The sequence below is a fragment of the Coturnix japonica genome, chromosome 3 (assembly GCF_054131305.1).
Source record: "Coturnix japonica strain WE chromosome 3, WE-NBRP24, whole genome shotgun sequence".
Classification (NCBI taxonomy): domain Eukaryota; kingdom Metazoa; phylum Chordata; class Aves; order Galliformes; family Phasianidae; genus Coturnix; species Coturnix japonica.
Window position 1 is genome coordinate 69,105,958 of NC_140665.1, and position 23,143 is coordinate 69,129,100.

The 23,143-nt window shown below is 36.7% G+C and overlaps 1 protein-coding gene across 3 annotated transcripts; it reads right to left on the reverse strand.

Annotated features, from left to right (window-relative positions):
• Positions 1–1,092: 1,092 nt before the first annotated feature.
• Positions 1,093–22,419, reverse strand: UFL1 (UFM1 specific ligase 1). 3 transcript variants are annotated; one of them, XM_015858833.2, is made up of 19 exons: positions 22,321–22,419; positions 21,491–21,636; positions 20,045–20,073; positions 19,289–19,386; positions 18,360–18,474; positions 17,297–17,427; positions 16,692–16,750; positions 14,429–14,575; positions 13,183–13,358; positions 12,114–12,293; positions 11,643–11,763; positions 9,291–9,413; positions 7,675–7,795; positions 6,725–6,888; positions 5,626–5,756; positions 5,412–5,492; positions 4,620–4,705; positions 3,980–4,160; positions 1,093–3,298 (listed from the first exon to the last, which is right to left on the reverse strand). In XM_015858833.2, exons 1-19 carry the CDS (start codon positions 22,395–22,397, stop codon positions 3,098–3,100), a joined length of 2,367 nt encoding a protein of 788 aa, XP_015714319.2. In that variant the 5' UTR covers positions 22,398–22,419; the 3' UTR covers positions 1,093–3,097. The 3 variants fall into 3 exon arrangements, with proteins under 3 accessions (XP_015714319.2, XP_085398015.1, XP_085398016.1); XM_085541889.1 differs by having other exon boundaries at positions 22,219–22,419; XM_085541890.1 differs by lacking the exon at positions 19,289–19,386.
• Positions 22,420–23,143: the final 724 nt, after the last annotated feature.

A 23,143-nucleotide genomic window follows, 5' to 3' on the forward strand; every position in this document is an offset into this window, starting at 1 on the left:
AGAGAACTGCTTCGTACCACAGACAAAAGAAAGAAGGGAACATTTTAAACATATGTCATGAAGATTTTGGCAAAATTGGCAAATCTGGAAAATGAGTTTTGGTGGTTACCTATGTGTAAACAGTATCTTGCAACTAAGACTGATCATTTGGTTGTTACTGCTAAGAATTCATCATCACTATTCACAGCTGACTGGTTTATTAAACCTCCGCACACACTCACTCTGTGTGAGTATTTCTTCTATACAAACTAGATTGAACTCTTTTCTCCTGTCTTTGTACAAACTATAAGCTTTGTTTATGCCAAACACTTTTAATGCTGATTTTTCAAGCTTGCTAATTTCGTGGATTGGGAAGGGAGAAGACAACTTAGGTCCAAATATGAGGCCAGAAAGTGAATCATCCTTTTGCCTTTACTTCCAAAAAGAAAAAGAAGCTGAAAGCACGATTCTTGTTCAAGTACCTTTTGAAGCCCACAAGTCAGAGCAAGCAAATATTATCCAAACTGATCTGTCAAAAAAGCTAATGACACTGCAAAATAGTTCCAACACAGAATGTTCTTTCCAAAAAGTTTGAAAAGCACAGGAACATCCTTTAGCCGTTGCCTGCCTTGAACTTCAAAGATGATCCTTCCCCTACTTTTCTAGCTGCAGATAACAGCTATGTTAACAGAACACATGCCAAAAGAAGCATCTTAAAAGTCTTTTTGCCAAAAGATGCATGCTGAATATGACACAAATTCTGCTGCCTCACTTCATGGTTAGGTGACGTCTCTCACATCTCCTCCAGAACTTACTGGAATAGAAAGCAGCTTTCTTAGTCTGAGCCCAGATGTGGCCTGTCTTGACCTGGCTTCCTTTTCACACAGATTTGGGAGTTCACAAACCAAATGGTGTTTCTCTTTAAACTTCTCAAACTCCTTTCCCACCTAACTACAGACTCTTTTTTATGCATGATAAAGTAGACTGTCTAAGTTATCCTTATCATATGTAACAGTATCAAAACACTCAAAACAACATTTTATATCAAAAAGTGCATATAACCTTTTGGAAGCTGTACACTGCAAGACTAACAACCACTGCTTAAGTCAATACTGCATTTTAAATCCTTCATAGTTTAATGTTATTAAAATAATTTCACATTTGCATATAGAATATCATAGCATATTATTTACAAAACAGTTTCATGTCTTACAAAATTGTTTGTGTTCACTGTAGGAGCAGAGTGGTTATTCTGGCCAAATAACAGGAAATCAAGCCTATTCTCCATATGCAAACTCTTAAACAAAGGTAAATAGACAAGAGCATTTCTCACCTTCGCACTCTTCACTGTTTGCTAAGATATCCTTCAGCCAAAGAGAGGAACTATCTTTGATTCTGCCTTACACTGTTTTTGCCTTACAGAATCACAGAATGGCCCGGGTTGAGAGGGACCTCAAGGACCATGAAGCTCCAACACCCCCCCTGCCTGCCAGGGCCTCCAAACTTCCATGTTTACTAGATCAGGTTGCCCAGGGCTCCATCCAACCTGGTCTTGAACACCTCCAGGGATGGGGCATACACAACATCCGTGGGCAGCCTGTTCCAGAACCTCACCACTCTTACAATGTGTAAAAGATCAGAATTATGAAGGGAATATCTTTAAACATTGGATGGTTAAAATTCACCACAGTTGATCCATTACTGAGTTTTCATTTGGGGCCTCATCAATTTTTTGTTTTTATTTTTTCCAATTTCAGGCTAGCAGATATTTTGGATTAACCTTATAGGAAACACTAAATGCTGGGAAACAAATATTTTTAAAAAAATAATAACATAAATAAAAATATATCTAAACAATGCAGAACTTGCATAGAACCTATTTGCTTTCTTTCAGCATCAAAGAATTTTGGCAAAAATGGGTGAATGGCATTTTCAGACTTCTTGTTTTGCATGAAATCAGTGGGCATTACTGAAGTAATACAAGGTCAAGAAAGACCTGATACAACTGAAATATTTCTGTTTTGAAAACTATCTTCTCTTAAATACAAGTCAATAGTCCATTTGACATACAATAATTACATCAATAATAGTGGCAGAACTTGAAAGATTTTATTTTACACATTTTGTACCTTCCTCAAGACAAAGTACTTGTGGAAATAAGGCAAGAAAAAAGCCTGAGGGAAACTTTCAACATTTAGCTATTTCAGATTAGACAAACAGTCTGAAAAGTTTATGTAGAAAGATCTTAAAAGTTAACATTCAAATTCTTTTCCAAAAACTTGGGGTAAACAGCACACCAGAAGCTCCTTCAAGCAGCCGACAGAATCACAAGCACATACTTCGTACAGCTATGCGAACTGGACTGAGAATTGAACAAGACTGCTGAATGAACACATAAAATGTTAATTGTGGCAAGTGAAATAGTGTCTACCCATCCTCAAATTAGCAGCGCAAAAAGGTTGCACCTCCTCTGTCCCAATTACAAGTTTAAAATGAGCTGCCATTACCGACATATATGGAATACATAAATAGCAAGGGTATGCCGATTTCTGAAAGTTTTCAGTATATTTAGAAAATAACATAAGCATCAGGTCACTTCTTTTAAGTTCAGAAATATAAATTTGTACTCAGTGGTTTCACTCTTTAGTGAAAAACAACCACTGATTCTATCAAATTGTCAAAGTAGGCTTTCATTTGTGTACTATTTATAACAATTATCCTTTCAAACCTAGTCTTTGAAATTAAGATACAGGCTTATGCACACTTAAATGCAACCCTCACACCATTATAAATCCAAATCAGAAGAGCAAATCTATAAACCTGTGCACGTAACAGAATACAGTGTTATCACAAGAAAAAGCATTTCTTGAGGCTTCAAGTGAAATTGCAAACTAAAAAAAGCCACCAATTTTATATCCAAAGCATCCTCTTCGACTAATGTATCTTATGTGTACATACATCTTATAAGTATGCTGCAGTAGTAGATAAACAAAACTCCATTTGTCACCATTATATGATGACTGTGCTCCTTGGCTGGCATTTGCTAAAAGCCAAATACTAAAAGTTTTTCAAGCATTTTCAAGCTGTATCACGGGCGCAGATGTACTCAGTAATCATTTTATTCCTCTGTTACAGAAGATTTTCTAGGTCTGAGGACAAGATCTTTGATAGAGGTAGTGGCTTCCTGGAGCTCCTTCCGAATGGCATCTCCTTCTTCCTCCTCTGTTTTATTGTCATCCTCCTGTTCTGTGTTCTTAGACTGACTGATCAACTGTTTCACTACTAATCCCTGGTATTTGATTAATAGAGAATGCTGATCCTGAGGAGAAAAAACAAAACAAACAAACAGACAAACAAAAAAAGTCAGTGCAATGGAAAAGGTAACACAGACCTTTAATTGACTGAAGAGTAAACGTGAAAAAAACCATTCTCACGTTCTTGTCTTAATAGGGAAAGTGATAGATGAGTATATTTCCATCAAAGTATTTTGCAACCTAAATTCTCAGAAACAGTCAGAGAGGTAGAAAAATGAAAAGTGCCTCCACGCAGCAGGAAGAGGACAATTAACTGAAGCAATAAAGCAATGTAGTCAGTAAAAACAATCAGTTCTGGTAGACTGGATATAGAATTCAAATCTTTCAATTTTTGGAGAGGTACCTCTTTTCTAAAACTGAATTAGGAAAGTTCAAAGCAATCACACTCTAGCTAAGAGAAAAGAGAGAGCTGCAAGAATTGACAGTGATTTTTAACACCCCACAATACACAGCAGACTACAGACAAAAGGCAAAAGCTTCAGTAGTAATGACAGATGGATTTTATTTAATATATTGAAAACAGACCTAAGGTACATTATAGATCAGGCAAACTACATATTCTGCAAGCACAGTAATGATTAGATGTGAAACACAAAGATGCCAGTGTTATATAGCAGCATTAGTATAATTCCATTTGGGCACAGAAAAAAAAAGTACTTCCACGCAATAATGCCAGAAAGGAATACCTCTGGGATTCTGCCGCTTAAGAAATTAATGATCTGTGGTACAGATCTTCCTGGTGCATGAAGCATACAGTGGGTTGAAAACTGAAATAACAGTACTGATGTCAGGTGCAGAACAAGAGCTGGATCTTCTGCTACTTTTAGCTGTTCCATCAGAGCTTGCCTATGTTGAAACAGGACTTGCCTAAGGAACAAGAATAGATTACAGTAAAATCTGTTTCCCATTCTGTCATAATTCATAATAGATGCTAAAACTTATCTAACATTAACAATGTTATTTTCTTCTCTGACTGATCAGTTCTTGATGTGATATTTGTCATATTCCTGATTAAAAGGAAAAAAACCCAAAAAACTACAAAAAACAAAAACGAAATCTCTGTTGGAGCTCAGATATTGAAAACCACCCTAGCAAACTTAAATGTAATCAGTCAGACAAATTAGCTAAATACAAAGCCTCCTGTCTGCCTTCTCCCACAGAATTAGGACTGCCCACCTCTGTATTCTTCAGATAAACTGTTTGGAAAGAAAACTGATTCTTACTTGCACAATCTATGCAACTACTAGCAAATGAATCATCTGACATTTGTGCAGCAACTGAGCTAATTTTCACTTAGTGTACATAGAATAAATACAATTAAGGTACCTTTCCTTCTTTTTATCTCCTTTTTTCACCATAATATCACAAATATCTGCTGCAGCATCAAGGTATGAAAGGAAATCTTCTAAACTCTATTAAAAAAATAACAGATATGGGAATTTATGTTAGCAGGCTAAAAATGAGCTAACTACTGCTCACAGCTTATCACCCAAATACAAATGGAGTAAACTATGGAAAGAAAGAACAATTTTAACAGAAACTTCTTTCATCTCCCAACAGTTCGTATATTGAAACATGCAAATTATGGTATACGACATCAATTCTGAAAATGAAATACTTAAAACAGATTTTGCAATTCCCTACAGATCTTTCTTCTGAAGAAACAGACAGTAAGGCATCTTACATATAAGAAGCAATAAATCACATTCCTTTATACTTACACTGCCATAATATGTTTAATATTTTTTTTTATCAAGAAGAATACTTGTTAAAGAAAACAGGAGAGAACAATCTTTCTTTAGAAAGAATTTACAAGAAGCAATGACCGCTACACTACTGTTTATCTCTCAGATTTTATTTTTCCCATTCACACATAAAAGATACACCACATTCCATCCAGAGCAAACATAGCTGACTACCAGTTTTAAAGTGTTATATCAAATGTCATCTCTTAAAATTCATATGTTAAAAAGTACTTTGACTTCGACAAATTCAAAAGATGACATCAGTTCTCACAGCAGCAGCAGTTATGTGCTACACCATACCATGCATCTCAGCTTTTCACTAGTGCATCATCAGAACAGAAAATCTGAACTCAAGGATTTTGGAACACTTTACCTTGCCATTCAGAGAAGTGTGAAGTTTAGTTAAAGGACCTCTGGTATCTTCTGGCAATTTACCTAAAATCTTGGTCCTCATCTGTATAAGAGAGGAATGGAAATAATTTGTAATACTTATTACTATTTTAGCTGTGGATGAATCAAGAGAGAAGATAGTTAAATATAACACTCATCTACTTGACAATGCCGAGAAGGAACTGATAGCTCTGTACCTCACTTGTAATGGTAGCATAGTTTTCCGTTGTCATCATTGAATCAGATGCGAGGAAGTTGAAAATAAGATTTGTAATGTCAGTACAGACGGTCTTCAACAGGTGCTTAGCAAGGTTAGTCTGAGTCTCATCTGTCAAAAATAAACATAAAATAGAATAAAAATGAAAAAAACAGGAAAATACCATACTATGGCAATTTGCTTCATATGAATAGTTATCATAGCACTTTCCAAAACATGGACTCTATCAACAGTAAGTAGTAGCACTAGAAATTCATTTGAATGTATGAAGCAAACATCTCTCATCTGCAATTTCTTACGGAATATTATTCAGCATAATTGTGAGCTTTCAAGTCTGTAAATGCACTTTAATGCACTGTCAGTGCTGCAAAGGTATTCGGGTCCCCTCTTGAACTACTAATACAGCACTGATTCTACCCATAAACAAGTAAAAAGTACAAAAAGGCAACAGGACTAAGCAGGCGTGTGATGTAAGACAGAAATAGAAGTTTTGAAAAAAGAACCAGCATACAAGAACAGAAGTTAATGGGAAATAATCCCATTTATTCCAAACCACAAGAATGTACCTAGATGGCACAGAATCTTGGAAACATACACAGTATTTTCCTAATATTACTTTCCCGTAACAAAATACAGGTAGCTAAAGATGGCATATGACAAAGTAACCTACTGCAACATCAACCTACACCCTTCTGAATAACTACCGTCAAGGAGCAGTTATTTTCAATACCAAACCAAAGGAAAGTTGAGGTGGAGGCTCTTCAGAGTTTTCATTAATTACACAGGTGACAGAATGAAGTAAGTTTACTATAATAATAACTGTGATGTTAACACTTCAGAAGAAAGGACGAGACCACATAATAATTTGGACAGAATGAAGACAGTGGATATGAAATAAAGAGAATATATCTCAGTAAGTGTACAGTGCAGTGAACATCAGCACAAGGTCAGTTTTAAACGCTGTAAATACATCCTTAAGTTTTCACATTTTCTTAAAACTGTTGTTCTTCTCTGACTGAAATAAATTAAACATTCTTGAATAAGTATTTTTAAAGTATTGAAGTATATATTTATTATACCTGTGAAATACTTTGTTCCCTTTTCAAATAATCGAATGTTGTTGTACAAGTTTGAGAACTCCTCCTGCAAGTCCTTCATAGTCTGTCTTCTGCTTGCTCCAGAGGAAGATGTTGAAGATGTAAAAACGGAACGCACAGCTTCCTGGTAACTTTTTGTTAGAGGTCTTAGAACAGGGGAGAGAAAAAAATAAGTATAAAACATTGAATGTTTTCTAAACATACCAGCAGAGAAATCTATCTCCTAATGCAGTGAATAAGTGGGACATGAAAGCCACAGTATTAAGAGATAAATAAAAAGTAAGTAACTGAAAAGAGAAAAAAAAGCACTAGGAAATTCAAGTATTTTTCTGCAATTGCAGAAGTACAACCAGTGACAGTATGCATGGAATGTAAGTGCTTAACAAAGCTTTAATTTCATAACAGCTCTTAAATGGGAACAAGATGTAAGACAGGAAAAGATTTAATGCAGCAATGTATTCTCATATTCTTTAAAGAGTCCGTATACAGATTTCAGATCAATGAGAGCCGTAGTATCTTTTAAAAGAAATTATTCTTCTTTTATAAGATTAGTTTGCTGACCTGAGTAGCAAACTACTTGGTTACACAGGTGCCAGTGGTAACACAAGGAACACAAGATATGAATATACCAAGACAGGTAATGTACAGAAGACAGGAATGGTGAAATCTTAACACACATAAGATAAGGGTGGAGAAATATACTTATGACCCTAAAATGACAACTGACTGCTAGGCAGAGGCATTATTTCCCAATACTGTATCAGTACAGCTTTCTAATACAGAAGGAATTATGTAAGATGGAGCTGTACAGAAAGAGGATATTGTAATTCACTTCCATCAGTAAAATTATTTTTCCCTAAACAAGAAAACAGAACTGATTCATCTGAAATGAACCGCAGACTTTGTAACTCTATTTGAATGATGGAAATTACCTCATTAGATGTTCAGCAAGTTCTGTAATAAGCTCTTCAGGGCAGTCCTGCAAATGGGTCTTTAAAACATCCTGTATTTCCTCTTGCGACATGAAATGGAACTCCAGCTGCTTATTCTTACCTGCAGTGAACATAAACAACGCTCATTGACTAAAGTTTATACTTAACACTGCTGTAGATACTATGTGTCATGAGATGTGGAAATGCTTCTAACTTCATAGAATCAGAAAATCACAAGGTTGGAAAGGACCTACAAGATCATCTAGTCCAACTGCCCTCTTATTACTGTAGCTACAGCAAATCACTAAACCATCTCTCATAGTTCACCAGACACTACTTAATCTATTTAACTCTGCAAAACTAGCAGCAACAGTTGTTAAACATGAAACGTTACACCAGAAAGGGGCAGCTTAACACTGTTTACTCAGTACCTGAGCAATCTCGAAAAATAACTTCATTTGTGTGTAAATTACAGAAAACTGTCAGAGTAATATCACTCAAAATTAAGATGCTCTACATCAAAGCTTCAAACATCTTGTTTAGGAGTATCCTAAACAGTCAGTATTCAAAGCCCAGACACTACACATAAAATGGAAACACACAGTTCTGGTATTTGAATTAAAGATGTAATAAAAATTATCACTGTTTCATTTTCAGCCACTGTTAAATGTAAGTCTAATAGCAGATGCATCTACTTCTGAGGAAGCCATCCACGCTCTTCTAAGTCAGCTGGAAGAAATGGGCAAGAACAGGGAGTGGTGCAGACTCATCCTATACAACACATCTAAAACTAGTCAAACAAATGGGCCTTCAAAGTACCTACTTTCTCACACTAAAATGTACAGTTACAAAGATGATATGCTCAGACATAAAAATCTCAGTGGAAAGCAAGATGGATCTTATTTTAAAATATTAAAAACATAATGAAGCCTGATGAGAAATGCTATATCATACGCTATTCAGTAAATATTAAGAAACCAACTATAATATCCCTATCAAAGAATGACAGCATAGTTGAGGTTGGAAGGGATCCCTAGAGGGTCATCTAGTTCAACCTCCCCACTCAAGCATGGCTATCTAGACCTGCTTTCCTAGCACCTTGTCTAGGCAGCTTCTGAGTATTTCAAAGGAGAGAGGCTTCGCCACCTCTCTGGGCAATCTGTGCCAATGCTTCATCACCCACACAGAAAGAAGCGATTCCTGATATTCAGAGGGAACATCTTATGTTGTACCCTTTGCCTCTTGTCTGGCACTGAGCACCACTGAGAAAAGCCTAGCTGCAAATCCATTGTATCCTCCCTTCATATACTTACATACAATGATTTAATCCTAAAATCTCAAGTATTTCCTAGATAAAATCAAAATTTTAAAGTATCTGCTCTAAATTCCTTGACTGAGGTTACTTTTTAAAAGGCTACTTTATATAATCCCATGAATATGACATGAGCACTTCATTTAAATAACAGTATTATATCCACTGGTAAAATTATAATAGAACAGTACTCTCATATTCCTTTTTTACCTGAACTTACTAATACAGTGGAGGAATCAGAGGTGTTGACAACAAGTGATTGATAATAAACATGTAGCCAGGAGTAGACAGTACCCAAACATACCTGTGCTGGTGGCTTGTGACTCTTCATCACTGTCAGCATCCTTCCTTCCTTTCTTCTTGCTTTTCTTAATCTTGATTTCTCTAGCATTACCACCTCCTCCTCCTCTCACGCTTCCACTGCCCTCTGGTGGAGAATTATTTGCTTATTTCATAGTAAAATTCCAACGCTTAAAAGTTAGCAATATTATGGTAGTTTGTGCACAGTACTTGCTACATCTAAATTAAAAAATATATATCAACCAATATACTGGTGTCATAACAGCTCCATTCTTAATATTAAAAAAAGCATACCAAGTGAAATCCTCATTTAAACTACAGTCATAAACAAACACAAATGCCAGCCTTATCAAATTAAAATTATCATTAAAATAACCAAAGCTGTAATATCTTTTCACAAATGAAAACAGATGCAGTAATAATTTCCATTATGGAATAGAAGATTTTCTTTTGGTTGAAAACAGCATTTTAGTAAGCATTTGGCATTTAGCTCAGTGATGCCACATAACCAAGCAGCTCTAAAATATTCCTGATAACACAACTTAGTTAACTTTCAGAGAAATAATCCCCCGTGGTAAACATTTATCCAAAATATTCTTGCAAGTGTGCACTCAATTAACTAGAGAGCTAATTCTTTCCTCAGTAGTAAAGCAATGAGATGACTCTGTTCTGACAAATACAACAAATTACTTAGTTCCCAGATGCCACGATCCACGTATCCGCACTGCAGACAGCATCCCAATGTGCAATACAATCCCTCTGCATGATGTAAGCTGCTTAGCTGTTTGTATTTGTTTGTCTCTCTTTCCCTTATTCTCTTTTTTTTTTGTTTTGTTTTTTTGACTTAGAGGAAATTTAAACTCCAGAAAAATCAGTTCTATACATCCTCTAAGCCTTGAGAGACATTATTTTTGCCTATCAGTACTATCATTTTAAAAAAGGAAACACAAAGGCAAGATGTTACTGCTTAGAAACCCGTCTGCACACAATTACTTTGCTGGAACAACCATCTTGTTCAGCTGCAGACAACAAAACACGGTGACATTTTCTAAGTTTTTGACCTCTCAAAACAAAATAAAGCAATGGATGTTTTCCACAAGTCTATTTGAAATGTGACAATGCTGTGAGCAGATACAAACTGTCAAATATGTAATATATTAGCTACTTCACCCAAAAAGCTCCTTTCATCCTGTATTTCACTTTAATAGCACTACAGAAAAAGGAACAATCTGTAGTCAAGGTCTTATCCAGAAAGCAAACAAATAAGAGAGACTTCAGCTAGAAAAGAGGACAAGCTGTATGACTTCATACCACAGGAAGGATCATTTCTGCAAACTCCGATTTGTAAAAGACTGCTACAAAAGGCCACTGACAATTTATCTTGCAACCCCTCAATTTTTATTACTGCAATACACAGCAGAATCTGTATTGTGTAAACGGAATTAACACCATGCCAAGTCAGGTTACACTTACAGAGTTGACAGTCACGCACAGTCTCCAAGATAGGCAATGTGTCATTTATCACATTTTGCCATTATGAAATAAAACTAATCCTCAAACCATAATTTTCATTGTAATGTAGCTAAGTCAGTTAAAAAACAAGAACACTTCAAGGTAGTGCTTACTGACAGTGTAGTGTATGTTCAATACATACATGTGAATGCACGTACAGACCCACGGTACATTCTGAATACAGTCTTTAATCCTTAGAAGGATGGAAACTGAAGTCATTCTGCTTACAACAGTTCAAATAAAGTTCAAGCTTTCCTGCTTCAGCTACTGGCCTAGAAAAATCTGCTGTCTTTTGTGGCAAGAATAAGTTTAGTTTCCATGCCAACTCAGTCATGGCCTTTTTAAGAGTTGAATATTATGTTTTAATTTTCAGATGATGTATATACAATTAAAATAGATGCATTAGTGCTCTAATACTGTTACCCTCATTAGCAAACAAATCTCTGTATGTGCGTTTGACATAGACTGCTCAGCTGTGCTGTAGCCAAATGGTTTTTGGAAGTGAAAACAGAGTGTTTGTTCTGAAGAATGTTTTAAACACAGAAAGATTTCAAAAATTTAAAATGACACATTTCAGTTCTGTCTCAAAATCTACAAGGATTCCTTGTTTCTATAGTCAGATGCCTTGCACTGGACTAACTCAGGATATCTTTATGGTACTTTATCTGTACTTTGAAATCTCAAAGCAAATCTCATGTACACAGCTCTACACCTAAACTACAATCATACAAAGTAGTTGGATTGCTTCCTAAATATCTTCATCAGTGGACTAGAGGAAATTACTGGACTACAGAACAGAAAAATTGAAAATATTTCTAAGGCTAAGATTTATTTAATGCTTTACCTGTTGCTTTCTTTCTTCTTTCATCTTTTTTGTCTTTTTTATTTGCATATGAATTTTCTAAAACATAAGACTGCTTTAAATCTTCTTCAGTGATTAAGTGAACAGGGCTGTTTTTCATTTCCTATAACAAAGAACAAGCAGTTAATAGGAAAAAAAGATAAAGAGAGGGACAAAAATGTACAGAGGAACATTTAAGCCATTTAGCCACTTGGAAGTATACTAATCTAAAATGATGTCTTCCATAAGCAACACACAAAGATGCATTTATTCTTCTCTTAAAAGTTCAGGATCGGATCACGTTGCTAGTGTGCAAAACTGAATATACACTGCAATACACTAATACAAACTCTTTCCCCATTTTTGCTTGTTTTCATAAGCTGTATTTCAGGCAAGAATTAAACAGCAATGAGAAAGCCAAATAAACTACACTCCAAAACTCAGTGTTCCATCTTGACCGCTGAATAACCATACCTTTTCGGCTTTCTGTTTCATCATATCAGAAAACAGTTCAGTACAGCTGCTTAGAAATTTCTCACTGACCACGATGGTGTCACTGAAGACTAAACCTGAAGAATTTTTGTTCAAAGATCTCATCACTTGCTGAAGCAAAATCCCAACATCTTCTACTGACAACGAACTTGGCAGAAGAGTCTAGGGTAAAGAACATCCAAGTCATTAACATACACTAATGTATTCTGGAATGGGCATGTTTGCATGTGGTAAAATAGGATCCACAGATAGTCAATTTCATAGCTTTTAACTACTTAAAATACATTGCACTTATAAAATTAAAATAGCAATTTAAGATTAGACATTACTTTTCTTCCCCACGGAACACTGCTCAAGAGCATCAGTGCTACCTCTGGGAAATAGCACGACAACTCCTTCGAAATGCATCTCAGCAGATAGACAATAATATCAGACCCAAGACAATATCTGACATCCTCATGAGAGACACAGTAATGCTCTAAGGCCTAGAACAAGAATTTACTAGAACAAATTGGCTAGTAACTCTCTACTTACAGAAACCCTGATAGGACTTCAGTTTAAGATTATTTTTTTTTTCTGAAAACATACTAGAAAAACATATTGCTCTCTAACTGAATACTGACATGGTCTATCTTTGGTTTTGTTCAGAATAACTTAAAAGGCAAACAAAGTTATTTTATTTGTTATATCTTAGTCTGAATATTCTTCTCCTAAAGCGTGAAATGTACTACACACATGTGTAGCTTTAACTTCAGCATAGGAAGTTCTGCAGGAATGTGCAGAAGAACTTCTTTACGGTGAGGGTGCTGGAGCACTGGAACAGGCTGCCCAGGGAGGTGGTGGAGTCTCCTTCTCTGGAGATATTTAAGACCCAACTGGACGCCTACCTGTGCGATGTGGTGTAGGGAGCCTGCTGTGGCAGGGGGGTTGGACTCGATGATCTCTAGAGGTCCCTTCCAACCCCTACAATTCTGTGATTCAATAGTATAACATCTGACATTCAAGTAAATAAAAATAAATAAATACAACAATATCAGAAAGAATCACTTACTGCTACATCTATCCAACTTCCAGAGCTGATGACTTCATCTACAGAAGCTTCAACTCGATCCACAATCTCTTGACCAACACAAGCTGCTCTCAGAAATAAGAGGTTTGTGGACTTGTATCTTTTTTTTATGTAGCCTGCTGGGTCAGGGATGCCAAGCCTGTACAATGCATCGAATTCTAAAAAATAGTTAGAAGCCCATTAAATGTAAGTCATGTTATATACTCACTGGATCCTAGGATCCTAAGAAGTAATTTGCTTGAAAAGCTGGAAAAGAAAACTTACATTCCTATACAGAAACTCCTGCATGCAAATTCAAGCCGAGGCTCACCTAAAACTTACTTCAGTATGAGCTACAGGTTGATATAATCAATATACATACGAAGATTAAATCATGAACATTCCCATTTGAAGTATGGTTTTATCTACTTTATTCTGATTCCTACATCATAAAATCTATCTTTGCAATGACATCTTTCTAAAGTACTCTAACATAAATAGAGTATTTACAATACATAAAATAGCAAATTTTTGTTTTTTCCATTATAGTTGTAGAATCATTCAATGCCTCACAAGCAAAGCATTTACAGCATTCAGTAGTTTAAACTTAGATATTCTGAAAACATTCAAGCACTGTATTAGTCAATCAACATTACAGAAATGCCTAATAGTATGACAGAAAACTATGACAAGCCTTTTCAAAATGCAAGGCTAACTGCTATTTAGGGGCCGGCCTTTCGGGACCATAAGGGTACATTCCTCTGTTTATTTAGCTCCACATTTTCCCACATCTCCTGTTTTAAATCACCATCACTCAGCTTCATCTTAGATATACATATTAGGACTCTAATTAGGACACTAAGTGTTATCTCAACAGTTAACAGTCAAAGTTGGTTGCAATCTGGACTCCTGACCCAAAATTCCCAGTTATGTGGGTCAAATACAACCATGTGGAATGTACACAATGAGTAATCTAAGTTTTCAGAACAGCAATAAAAGCAGCAAAATTTTTAACATCCTCTGCAAGAAATACTGTTACTGTTTAGCAACATGGTTATGTACGCTGAAATACGGTTGTGCTGAAGTAACAATGATGACAGTCTCTAAAGAGGAGAATCAACTACTGTATTTATTTCCACTTATTCTTGCAAGGCTTTACATTAGACAGTGCCTGTATTAGAGTAAGATTCATTACGTAAACTAGCTTTGAAGAAAGACATGTTATCTAAGAGAAAAAATGATTAATTACCTAAGTAACCATTTTGTTTGAAAAAGGAATCCACCCAGTTGCTCTGTGTTCTGGCATAGATGTCTGGAACAAATACAGCCTTATCCTGCCTTCCACCAACCACAGTGCCTTTTAGACGACCAGTGTTAACAAGTTCTTCTAGCACAGCTGAAAGAAAGAAAAAAAACCAAATGAAACAGTATCATTTTGATGTACCCATTTATTAGAAAATAGCAATTATTTTTCCCATTCTGTTTTCCCCTTCACTAGTTGTTTTTACTATTACTTGAAAGAAACCAATGATCAAGCTACAAGAGCTTGTTCTGCTGAAACATTTCTGAACCGTCACAATTATCTTTAATGCTTCAGAGAACAATCTTGACAAAAGCTCAGGAAATCACACAAAGTTCTAAAAGAGTGAGCCACTATGGCAGGATCAAAACCCTTCACATATCTGGACAGTTTCAGTTTTTGGTTTAGAAAATACAGTTATAAAAGGTGCTTCCTCTCAGCAGACAATACAATATAAGAATGCTTTATTAATAGTGTCCTTTTTGCATTCATTATTTGCATGTTACCCAAGAAGGAAATAAAGAGAGGTCTGAACATACCAAAACGGTATAAAAAATTGTTACCTAAACTGCACAAATATTAGAACCTTGCCTATTGGTTGCCATCTTCATGGTTTGCAACATTCACACTGTTGCCAGTAATAAAACCCCTTATAAAGCGCAAATACTGCCGACAACAAATGCATTGGTAACGCTTAGAACCAAAGCACTAAGCCTCTCTTGATGCTAGCTAAGGTATTTTAAGTCCATTAAAGGTACGTACAAATGTCTTGATTTGCCTCATATGCTATACTTTTGCCTTTTCATAAGTCACTATTTGTACTCAAAAGCATACCTCAACTGTCAAGCTCTGCAGGAGTATTTTCAGGAAGAGGCACAAAAATATAAGTAACATCATTAAAAAAGATATCTTCAATATTGATGGAACTGAAATAGGAATGGAATTGGAAAGTGGATCAAACGAGTTCTGGCAGTATGTAATGAGGTTTTTAAAACTTATGAAACAGCAGATGGAATGAAATACAGGAAGAAGAACTAAAAAGAATGTTGAACTAACTTCTTAGCAGCAACAACAAAAAATAAGAAAAAGCAGTTCTAGAAATGCATTCAGCCATTGTGCTGACTTCTGATGATCAGAAAACAACAGAAATTCATACTGGCATTATACAGAAGGAGTTCATGATTGTGTAATTGCTGGTAGGAATGGTTTAAAAAAGACTAATCGCATAACGAAATCTGTTTTAATTTTGCAACACTATTATAAATAAATCTATAAATCTACATTTTAGTAGATTTTCCTCTTAACCGACAAAGAGTCAGATAACAAAGCGCTAGGAAAAAAGGAAAATTTAAACTGATTCTATGAAAGCAGAGTATTTATACAATTTGATTTAAATGCTAAGATTTTCATTTGCAATGAATATGCTTGTCACAAAACAAGAAGGTAAGCAGAGATATTAATGGAGCTCGAGCATGTGGTGCCCTGAAGGCAAAAAGACCCAATCAAACAGAAGAAAGATATTAACTTCCATGAGAGGAGATGAAAAACCATTAAAAGCAGCAGTAGTACGTGGTCAGCCAGCACACAAGACTAATGATGCTTTAAGTATAATTTTGAACAGATGGGAGGGGAATCCTGATAGTCAAAGAAGAGCTGAAATATCAGAAGTGATATTAGAGAAGTTGAAATATTAGCAGTTGGATAGGAAATCTTAATGAATTCCCATTTAAAGAGCTGCAGAAAATAAAAGTAAACAGTTTAAGAGCATGCTTTATCTCTCAGCATACAAAGACACTGAACTGTGACCATAACAAAATGTCTGCCTCTACTATCACAGAGCAAAGTCAATAAATAAAATCCAGAGCAGTTAATGCTGTTTGGCTACATAAAATCTGTCCCTTTTGTGTGCTCCACTGATAAAACTGCCAGTAGCTAAAGGCAAATAACATAACAGATGACAAAATGCACTTCTTGCATCACCCTATACCCAAGGGCATTTCATCACTGTATGCTCTCATTGCTGTAGACACAGAGAACATCCCTTTAGTTACGGATAGCACAAAATGTTTAACAAATTTTATACTACGGAGAAACATATTACTTTATTCTGGAATTGGCAGCATATACTAAAATGTTCCCTTGATAGTGTACTTATAGTATTGAAGATTCCATGAATGAACAAAAACACAAAAGAGTCTGAATGAAAACTCACAGTAAAGTAAATGTTCTTGAAATCCATACCGTGTGATCAAGTTACTTACAGGCGTGGGCCTTGTAAAAAGAGAAAAAAAAAACCACAATGTATTTACTGAATCTGACATGGAGAATCTAGAAACCAGATGTTATTCTAGATGAGCAAAACGATACAATATCTTAGCACTGCTTTGCTACCCTGGAATTGAATAGCTTAAAATTTTAAATTATGATGGAATTATACAATATAACAGAGCTATGATAATTATCATATGGAAGCTTTCTTTGTTCATAAGAAAAAAAGTATCTTAAAGCACAGGTACTAGATAGACAGCATTAAGTAACTGACTGGGAGGAGTGCAATGACAGCAAGGATAAATATTCTCTGAACACATTAAAAAGCTGCTCATCAACAACCTCAGTCCCAAAAGGTAAAAATGGTTCAGTCATACTTTCCTTGCTCTCCGGGCCCCCGTTTAAAGAATAAACAAAATCTAACATATATGAATGTGTCACTTCAGGAACTGAACTGCACTTAAAATGAATGTATCCACCAGTGAATCTGGTCTGTAAAGCACTAGGAAAAAGATATTTTAGTATGTGATTGTAGGTGCTGCAATTTACCGAGTAATGGCACTGAAGAGACCTCGAATGCGTGCTCGATGACGGGAAACAAAGGCCTCTGTAAAAATCACCCCACGGTTTTCCTGGTCCAGTTGTCCCTGAATGATTCTACCCAAACGCTTGGATAAAGCCTGTAAATAGAAGCCAATATAAGTATACAATGACAGAAAGAAACTTTGCAAGAAATCAGTAAGGTTGGGAGATGCATGAAAGAAACTCAGTTTTTTATTTTTTATTTTTTTGTACAAACCAATTCACTACCCACTATCCACTTTTTCTGACAGTTAAGTAAATTATCAATAGCAAACACAAAAGAAAGAGGTAGTTATAAATGCAAAAAGTGAATGAAATCTTCCAAGAGAGAAGGAAAAACAATATATTGATTTCCACATTTTGGAGATGCTTTTGTAGAAGCTGAGTATGGAACAAATGTTCTGCATATAAATTAAGAGGGTCAACATGGTTTTACCTCATAAGAGGGCTCACCCAACATGTCTCAGAATCACCCCTTGGAAAAAATATCTTCCAAAAAAAAAATAAAAAAATCCTATCTCAATTGAAAGTAATGAATTTTAAGACAATTCTCCCTAATCCTTTTAAGCACTTGAACAGTCACTAACAGAAGTGAGTAGTTCTGTATTTCTATTATGAATCTTGACTTCTGCTTTAAAAAATGTTATATTTATTTTACCATTCCCAAATAACCTTAAAGCTTTCTACCACTGTATTTCTGCTTCTCAGACAGCTAATGAAACTGATGAAGTTACCTTTCTATCTTCTCGCAAATAAATAAAATAGAAATTTTCACATTTTCTGCTAGTCCAATGCTTCTTTGCATTCCTCACAGTAATAAAGACACTGGAGAAATTTTGCACAATATTGAAAAAGGCAAACATCAATTCCAATCTGTCAACAGCTGTCACACCACAACCATTCTATATCAATTGTTTTCTGCCTAGAATTACAGCAGCTCATTACAATTAAAGCCACGGCTATTGCAAAGATGACAAAAGAACGTGAAAACAACTGATTCCATGCTAGCCAGGTTGGCAGGTTGCATCACCTGTGTCAGGAAGTCTCCTGGAAGGTCATATGTTTTGCAGAGTTCTGATATTGTCACCTGGCCAGTTTCCTGTAGTTTATCATTTATTTCTTCTGCTAATTGATCTAGGTAACTCCTTGAAAACAAGGGGAGGGGAAGAAAACAAAAGACAACATGTTACAGAAATGCACTTTGTCTGCTGAATTACAAATTCCCCTGACACTATATGTACCTCTCTCTGCTATAAATTATCCAAAATAAACTAAGTTACTGTAATTGAATAAAGGAGAACAATGTCAGTGAAAGCGTGTGTTTTAAAAGCCTGATAATGTGGCAGCTAGTATTTAAATGTTATTTATCTGTTTGTATGAATCTGCCAGGAAAGCAGGAACAGGAAAACATCTTATTAAAATGAGTCTTAGAAAAGGACTTCAGTGAGAAAAGTAGGTCTCAATTACTTCAAGAGAGCCAGGAGCTACACATTCCTTGCTGTGAATAAATCCTGCCATACAATCAATGAAAGAGACATCCCCAAAACAGCATGACTTCAACATTTGTTGGTGTGCTGAAAGCCATGAAACAACTTGCTCATACATCTTAGACTTCTGAGGTAAAGAAAGAAGTGGGTGAAAATGAGGGGGTTTGTCAACAGCTGAGGCAGACAGTGAAGCCACAGAGCAAACACGATCCAGCTCCTGTAAACGTGAGGAACTAAGAAGTAAAGCAGTAAAAACAGAGACATTCAAAATACCTTTGCTTCATGGCTTCAGTGTTGATTTCAGATATGCCTCACTAACCACTTCGAAAAGAGACACTGGTCACCAAGCAGCTGTCATAGTAATCAAGAAAAATGTACTTCACCTCAGAAGCACCAAAGACTGACCATTACTGTTAGATTGCATTTTGAAAAACAGAAGTGAGCTATGCATGTTGCTCCTGAATTTACTCACTCATTTATTAGCTGTCCCAGCACGAGCTGAACAGCCTTGCCCGACTTAACGATATCATTAGCTCTATTTTCAATGTGCAGAAGGTCCACATTTATTATCTAAAAAAAAGAATAAATTAAATCTGAAATTAATTTTCCAACAGCGAGCTATTAAATGAAAAGAGCTGGGATTTTTTGTTTCTGTTTTTTTTTTTTTTCCTTTTTCCTAATATTGCACACACATACAGTAAATTTGTAATAAAGCCTGAATGAGAAAAATAATAATAATAATAATAAACCAAACTGTGACAAGGTTAAAAGAAAGCTACACAGTAAATAAAAGCACGGAAAGCTATGAATAGATAATACCAAGCTGTGTTTCAGAAAGGTTTTCTGATTCTAAGTAATTCTGTTCTAGCCAGAAGGGAAAATTAGTCACAGAGGAAGACTACTGGAGGATAAAGGTTAGTGGAGACAAGAGATTAATGAAGGAAGAGGGAAAATCCAAAGAGGCATGCAAAGTTAATTATCATGCTCCTGCTGCTTTAGATTTAAATGGGAAACGTTTCTGTTTATGCCCTTGGTTTAAAAAGGAAGAGTCCATCAAGATAACCTGTGTATTTTAGTGTTGATCTCATAGATCATGGAATACCAGATCATGGAATACCACTAAGCACAGAGGAGCTCTAAATAATGAAGTAAAGAGATACATAAAATAATGGACAAAATCCATGGTAAAGAAAAGGAAGAATATATATTTTTATTATTAAAAAGTTACCTGTTGCAAGTCAACAATGTTTATTCGACCTTTAAAAAAAAAAAGTACAAACATATTTTTAGTGCATAAGGCAGGCTTGAAAAGTTTTAGAACATGGTATAGTTCATTGCATACAAAGTATTTTACTACCTCTATACAGACCAATTAAGTCCATTACAGCTTTAAGTATTGACAAATGAAAGAAGTCACAGGTTGTTAAGTGCAAAACATCCCATCCCTGGGTTGCATCAAGAGAAGCGTGACCTGCAGGTGGAGGTGCTGATTCTGCCCCTTTAGTCTGCTCTTATGAGACTCCACCTGGATTACTGCAACCAGTTCTGGGGCCACCAACATAAGAAGGACATGGAGCTCTTAGAGCAGATCCAGAGGAGGACCACGAAGATGATTAGAGGGCTGGAGCACCTCCCTGTAAGAGGACATGCTGAGAGAGCTGGGGCTCTTCAGCCTTGAGAAGTCTCCAAGGAGACCTTATAGCGGCCTTCTAGTACCTGGAGGATTTCTACGGGAAAGCTGGGGAGAGGCATTTTATAAGGGAATGTAGTGACAGGATGAGGGGAAATGGCATTTAATCGGATGAGGGTACATTTAGACTAGATATTAGGAAGAAATTCTTTACTGTGCGGGTGGTGAGACACTGGATCAGGCTGCCCAGAGAACCTATGGATGCCACCTCCCTGGTGGTGTTCAAGGCCAGGCTGGATGGAGCTTTGAGCAGCCTGGAATAGAGGGAGGTGTCCTGCCTAAAGCAGGCGGTTGGAACTACAGGATCTTAAAGGTCCCTTCCAACCCATTCTATTATTCTACACTAAAGTTTTACTAGAAATCCAGTAGGAAAACTCCAGAAACAACAACAACAAAAAAAACTCCCTCGGAAACTTTAAAACCAAACTATCGTAATGATACACAGTTGTGTCTCAAAAACTGACTTACTTGCAATAGTAACAAAACAATAGATACTCTGTAAGTACACCGTGAAATTTATCTTTCAAAACGTACAATATTATGAAATTCACCCACATATGTAACTGAAGTACAATACAGTCTCATTACAATCAGTGACAAAAAGAATCACAGAATCACAGAATTGTAGGGGTTGGAAGGGACCTCTAGAGATAATCGAGTCCAACCCCCCTGCCAAAGCAGGCTGCCTACACCATGTCACACAGGTAGGCGTCCAGGCGGGTCTTGAATTATCTCCAGAGAAGGAGACTCCACCACCTCCCTGGGCAGCCTGTTCCAGTGCTCCGTTACCCTCACTGTAAAGAAGTTCTTCCGCACCTTGCACATTTAAGTCAGATCAAACAAAGCAGATGGTTTCTCATACAGGTAAAATAAGATGGTTTACCAATGATAATTTAAAAATCACTGAAGAAAACTTTCAGATCTATGTCTGGTCTTCAGAATTAACCTCCAGATCCAAAGGGAGCAAGCACACATGGCACTTACCACCACAAACACTGAGCTCATCCCAGATCTCCTTACTGATCTGTGCTGGAGTGACATATTCTTTCCCATCCAACGTATGCACCACTTCCAGCTGCTTTTCTGCAATTAGTTTAGTGACAATTTCTATACAGTTCCGCTCCGACAACCTGGCAACAACACAAAGAACAACCAGTTATTCTAAGCACCTGCTGACCTCAACTCGTATTGTGAGAATTCTATGCACAGGGAAGAGAGCGATTGCTTTGCACTCTGTGTATTAAATACATTTGTGATCAGAAAAATTAAGCCATTACTCTATTTTTCTCATCCCCCACAAACAAGACACTCAGCTTTTCTCAGGAGAGTAATCACTGAGAATTGATTTCCATTGCTGTGCTGGACAGCCGTCAGCTCCTCCTTTAGTAGCACTACACCTTCCTGTGCAGGGAGGCATGGCTGTGCTTACAGAATTGGGGTTCAACACTTACAAGCTATTTCAACGCTTTATTTTTTTTTTAATATATTTTATTTCGCAATGCACACAGGCTCTGGTAACAACCCCAATTACTCAACACTGAAGGGGGAGAAGAGCTGTGAGGCTGCCAGCCAGCTCAGACACAAAGCTGTAGGACACCTGCTTTATTTCCTCAACACAGACAGGTGTGGGACCCTAAAGGTGCAGTTCTGGGGTCTGAGGTCCCACAACACTCCAGTGTCACTGCAAGGGGCAGGGCCTGCCAAACACCCACACATAGCTCTGTGTTCGGCTCCACTCAAGCGGCGGGCAGGGACGGCTGCCGGCACAACGGTGGGCTCCAAAGCCCGACTGAACTCCGGCTCACCCTGCTCACCTGTGGGCCGCCTCGGCAAACTGAGCACGCTGGAAATCGGCCGCCAAACGCCGGATCTCCTCCCAGGCAGCCGCCATGGCCGCCCTCCCGTTACACGTCAGCCCTGTCGGGAGGCTACGGGTAGCCAGAACGGACACACATCACCGCACACAGCGCCCCCTGTCGGCTTGGATGCCGACAGTAAATGGTTTAATTTGCTACATATCCACAGTTAACTGAACTTTAATTGTAACTTTAACTGTTATTACCTGAGACTTGAAATTTATGCAATAGATAAGTCCATTGAAAATAAAGTTGGTACAGTTTACGTTAGTATTGGGTTCTAAATTTGACTGATTCCAGGGTTATGATGGTGACAGAAATGGTTTTGTTTCATTGCTTAAGGTATATAAATGAAATCTGAAGATTTTTAAGGCTTTAATATTAGTAAAGGATTAACTAAATCTTTACATAACTCTATAGAACGACTGATTTCCACATTTCAATAATAAAAAAGCAAACAAACCAGCAAATAATGCCTTATGATGGCGATGTACAACATTGCGTTGTTTTGCTGTCTTAAATGTGAGCAATAAAAGAAAACAGTGTTGTTGTTAATGTTGTTAAAATGAGTCAATGCTGTACATCTTACATAAAATGTATTTTAAAAATGGATATTCTGACATACATTCTTGTTCACATGCCCTCTTCTGAACTCTCTTCCCAGGGAACTTGAAATTACTACCAGTCCATTGAAAGAGCATGAATTAAAAGAATGAGATTTTCAGTTTGCTCCTGCTAGCCAATGCGACACATTAACCTTCAAGGGGCCAAAATGTTAAGA